The 4,755-nt window shown below is 52.0% G+C and overlaps 1 protein-coding gene across 1 annotated transcript in view; it reads left to right on the top strand.

The window, feature by feature from the left end:
- Positions 1–676: 676 nt before the first annotated feature.
- The window catches only part of EIF3K (eukaryotic translation initiation factor 3 subunit K), a 9,534-nt gene continuing 5,455 nt past the window's right edge, over positions 677–4,755 (top strand). Inside the window, exons 1-4 of the mRNA XM_081274325.1 lie at positions 677–833; positions 1,711–1,809; positions 3,328–3,448; positions 4,700–4,755. The exon at positions 4,700–4,755 is cut by the window's right edge and continues 19 nt beyond it. Coding sequence (XP_081130451.1) covers positions 775–833; positions 1,711–1,809; positions 3,328–3,448; positions 4,700–4,755 — 335 coding nt within the window. The 5' untranslated portion in view covers positions 677–774. The remainder of the gene's footprint in view (positions 834–1,710; positions 1,810–3,327; positions 3,449–4,699) is intronic.

The raw sequence follows: 4,755 nt of genomic DNA, 5'->3' as shown, positions 1-4,755 counted from the left end.
CACTCATTCATGGTACATGTCTGTGCATTCACGCCTGCAGTGCACAGAATCAGTACACAAACAATTCATGACGGCACACATGGGGCGGTCGCCTCTGTCCCCAGTCTGGAGCCTAACGGAGACTGGGCTCGATCCCGAATTTCCCGGCAGAGCACAATAGCTTTATAGTTCCCTACTCATGGAATTGGGGTGGAGGGTGGAGACAAGGGTCCAGGACTTGAAACTGGGCAGGTGTGCAAGCTGGATCCGGCCTCCGGGGCCCAAGCCTGAGGCAAGAAGAATTTTCAAGAGCATTTCCATAGGGAGTTGGCCATGGCTCAAATGGAGGACTACTACGTTTGTGAGATTACGATGCGCAACTCAACGTGCGCGCGCGCCGTCGGAAGCTCGGTCTCCTTTCCGAAATATTCGTGCACGCGCGCGTCCGGGCTGGGGACTGGGTCCTGCAAACCCGGGAAAGCTTAGCCCCGCCTACTGCCCCAGAGCAAGCGCTTGCGCTTTGCGGTAGACTAAGCTTTTTCTCACGCTGTTAGCTCTCTCCGCCGGGTGGAGCGAGTGCGCACGCGCCAATTACGCTTTCTGGGAAGAAATCACGTGGCAGCCGGAAAGCGTGGCATCTGCCGGAAGAGCCTTCCCCTTCTTCGTTGTCCGGCTCTGGAGCGAGAGCAATGACGTAGTTTCCGTTTCCACTACCTCTTCCTCTTCCGGCCCTCGCGGGTGCTTCTCCGGGCTGGCGTTCGACTCCGGCGGTGGTTGTGGAAGGCGCCCGGAGTCATGGCCATGTTTGAGCAGATGAGAGCGAACGTGGGCAAGTTGCTCAAGGGTATCGACAGGTCGGAGCTCGGTCGGAGGGAGCGCTGTAGCCAAGCGGGGTGGAGATTTCCGGAGACCGCAAGGGGTGGTCCGAGTTCTGGGCTTGCCTTGGCCGGGATTTCTCCGTGTTTCGGCATGTGGGGAGGTCGTCCTGGAGGAGGTGTTGAAGGAAAAGACACCGGAAAGGCCTAATAAGAGAGCCTGTCGCTCACGCATCTCTTTGATTACTTTAAAGTTTTCCCTCCTCTCCCTCGGCCGTCCTCTTTCAGCCCCCCGCAGTTTCCTCTACCAGCTCCTCGGTCTCAGTGCCCGAGCATTTCTTTCTCCTCTGCCCCTCATGTCATTCATTCAACACCTGTTTACCGACTTCGTTGTGTTAGTGCTCAGTAGTATTAGAAACCAGAGGCGACCAAGACAGCCACAAGTCATGCTTTCATGAACTGAGTTCTCCTTCCAGAGGGGACACAAGCAACAAGCACTGATAGCCAGGAGTGGTCAGGGCAAGGCAGGGGAAAGCAAAGGCCCAAATGTTCAGGGCTGAAATAGAGGAAGCAAGAGAGTATGGTTTGGACTGGTGGGAGTTTGACAGGGTTGGGTAGCAGAGAATTTCAGAAGACTATGTATACAGGCAACAGTGACTGCCTGGCAAGTTGGGAAACGAGCTAGACAAGCCCCAGGGCTCCAGTGGGGTTTAGAGCTTAGGCAAGAGGTGTGGGTTATGGACAGGTTTTATTAAAGGTTATAAAGCTGACTTGCTATTTGGGTAGAGCCAGTGACCAGGACCAGATTCAGAGGGGAAAGAAAGGAGAAGCAGATTACAGTGGCCCCTTGGCCCCACAAAGGGACTGGCCTCAGCTCCTGTCTCCTCTTTATTCACCCACTTCAATTCTCCTCTAGGTACAATCCAGAGAACCTGGCCACCCTGGAGCGCTATGTGGAGACCCAGGCCAAGGAGAATGCCTATGATTTGGAAGCCAACCTGGCTGTCCTGAAGTTGTGAGTGTTCTGTCTCTATCCCCATGCTGTTGGCTGGCTAGCAGTATGGGGCATGGCAGTAGGGGTGTCTGGAGTAGCCTGCAGGATGTGGCTTCTCTTTGGTGTGCAAGACTAGCAAGCCAAGGAAGATGAGACATTTAGGGTGAGGGAAGTTTAAAAAAAAGTTAGTTGCAAAACACATACAAGGTAGTACGTAAAACACACTTAGTTTAACGGATGTGAATGAATACCCAGGTTTCCACTGTTCATGTTGTGTAATTGTCGGAAGCACCATAGGCCCTTTGTCCATATGCTCTATCCCAACCAAACCCCATGGTGTGGCTTTTCATGGTTGTTTACCACACATGCTTGCATCTGGATCCGCTTAGCTCAATTTTGCTTGCTTTGACCTTGACAGGACCATAATCATACAGCAGAGCCCCTTTTGCACCTAGTACCTTCCACCAAGCGTTGGATTTGTGACACCCATCCATTTGTGTGTGTGTGTGTGTGTGTGTGTGTGTGTGTGGTTGCAGTTTATTCTCATTGTTGTGTAGTATTTCACTATGTGACTGTCCTAATGGTCTGTTCCCTGTTGATGGATACTTGGGTTCTTCCCCCTCAAATGATTGATTATTTATTTATAACAATTATCAGCTTGTAATTTCTGCAGATGACATAACTTTAGCTTTCCTGGCTGTAAAATGGAGAGACCACTTGTATACGTGGGTGGTTTAGGTTGTTTCTGGTGATTGCCGCTGCTGGACGAGTGCTCGCCATGTGTCGGCTGCTGTGCTGCGGATGCAGGCACGAGCCCACTGCTGGGCCTCCCTGGGAGGTTGATATGGGTTCATCTTATTTTTGTTTGTTTTTGCACCAGGAATTGAACCCAGGGCTCACAGGCTAAATACACACACTACCGCTGAGCTGCACCTTCAGTTTTTTCCTCTATTGAAAGAAAACTGAAGCACAGAGAATTTGAAATAGGCAATCCAAGGCCAGGCAGCGGGAGCTGGCCAAGGGAGCCTGGGCGGAGCCATAACCACTACTCCACATTGTTCCTTCTAGCCTTGATTCATTTACTTTTTTTTTTTTTTTTTTTTTTGACTACTGGGAATTGAACCCAGAGGTGCTTTTCTACTAGGTTACATCCCCAGCCCTTTTTATTTTTTATTTTGTGACATTAGAATTTTACTAAGTTGCTGAGGCTGAACTTGAACTTGTCATCCTCCTGTCTTAGCCTCCGGAGTTGCTGGGATTATAGGCATGACCACTGTGCCAAGCTTGCTTCTAGCCTCATTTCTTTGAGAGGCTCGTGGCTGTGTCTGCCCTGTGGGGTGGTGGTGAGGATCAACTATCCCCATCTCCAGACCAGGCAGGGTTGCTCAGGGAGATTAGCCAGAAAATATGGTTGGGGTTGGAGCCCAGGCAGGTTTGACCCCAGGCTCCAGACTAAAGCAGTGGCCTCCTGCTTGGCACTTGGTGAAGTTTGGGGGGTTGGAGTTGTCACCGCTGTTGTATATCTTATTCCCTTCTTAGGTACCAGTTCAACCCAGCCTTCTTTCAGACCACCGTCACTGCCCAGATCCTGTTGAAGGCCCTCACCAACCTGCCCCACACGGACTTCACCCTGTGCAAGTGCATGATCGACCAGGCACACGTATCCTTTGGTTGGGAGTGGGGGTGGGAGGCAAAGCCTGCAGAGTGGTCTGTGAGTTCAGACTCAGCTGCTGGGCAGGGCTGGGACATTGCCATGACTGAGACGGGCCCTGCCCTCGTGGAGCTCTCATAGTCCAGTGAGGTGACAGGCAGGTCCCCCATCAGTGACAGGCTGGAGCTGTCAGGGGTAGGGTGAGTGAAGCCAGCAGAGGCACCTGGCCCTGACTGGAGGGAACCCATGAAAGCTAGGTGGATGGGCAGTGAGGGCGATCCTAAAGGATGAAAGAGCTCCTTGCTGTCCTTTAGAGACAGAAGAAGCAGCGGGACCTAGGACAGCACAGATTTCTAAGTGGAATGCAGCCAGAGTCCAGGGCACGTCTAGAGCTGTACAGCCGCAGGCTGCTGTGGTCAGATTTATGCCAGCTGCACAGAGGACACTGGGTGAGAGGCAGGAGGGCCTGGCCGGGCTCACGAAGAACTATATTATCGGCTCCAAGCGCAGGAACTTAACGCACACGTATCCTTAGGAATGTGGAGTGGAAATGACATCCTTAAGCTGGTTGGTGTCTGATCCGGGGCTTGGCCAGGTGAGCTTCAGCTTACATTTGATCACTGGACAAACTCAGCAGAATCCCCAACTCCTGCCTGGCGAGGCAAGTGGACCCGTGGGCCCAGCCCTCATACTCGCCTGCTCATTGGTTGTTGAGCCAAGAGATGGCAGATGACTCATTGAACTCACTCTGCCAGCTGTGTCCAAAGTGTCCATAAGATGTGTCCATAAGCCTTGACTCAATCCCAGTATTTGGCAGACCACAGTTTACTGTGTTGTCCCCACTGTTGGACCCTTGGGTTGTTTATCACTTTGAATCTTACAAACAGGGCTACAGTGGCAGGGTGGCTTGTGCCTATAATCCCAGCAACTCGGGAGGCTGAGGCATGAGGTCACAAGTTCAAGACCAGCCTCAGGAACTTAGTGAGGTCCTGAGCAACTTAGTGAACCTCTGTTTTCAGTAAAAGGCTTGGGGATGCCAGTGCCCCTGGTTTAATCCCCAGTACCAAAAAGGAAAACAACAAATAGTGCTTCCGTAACACCCTTTCTTCTCCATACATCCACAGCAAAAATAAGATGGCCTTGGTTCCCAGTTCTGTTTCTGAGCTGTCTTTGGTAGAAGGGGATGGCTGTGGGAGAGGGTGATCAGGATTTAGTCATGCAGGCTCCAGGACCTTTTTCCTTAACGCTTCCTTCTGCTAGCAAGAAGAGCGGCCCATCAGGCAGATTTTGTACCTCGGGGACCTGCTGGAGACCTG

Source organism: Spermophilus citellus, assembly GCF_964194105.1.
Source record: "Spermophilus citellus genome assembly, chromosome: 18".
Lineage (NCBI taxonomy): Eukaryota > Metazoa > Chordata > Mammalia > Rodentia > Sciuridae > Spermophilus > Spermophilus citellus.
Note: the sequence above shows the minus strand (reverse complement) of the source record. Positions and strands in the feature narration are given on the sequence as shown.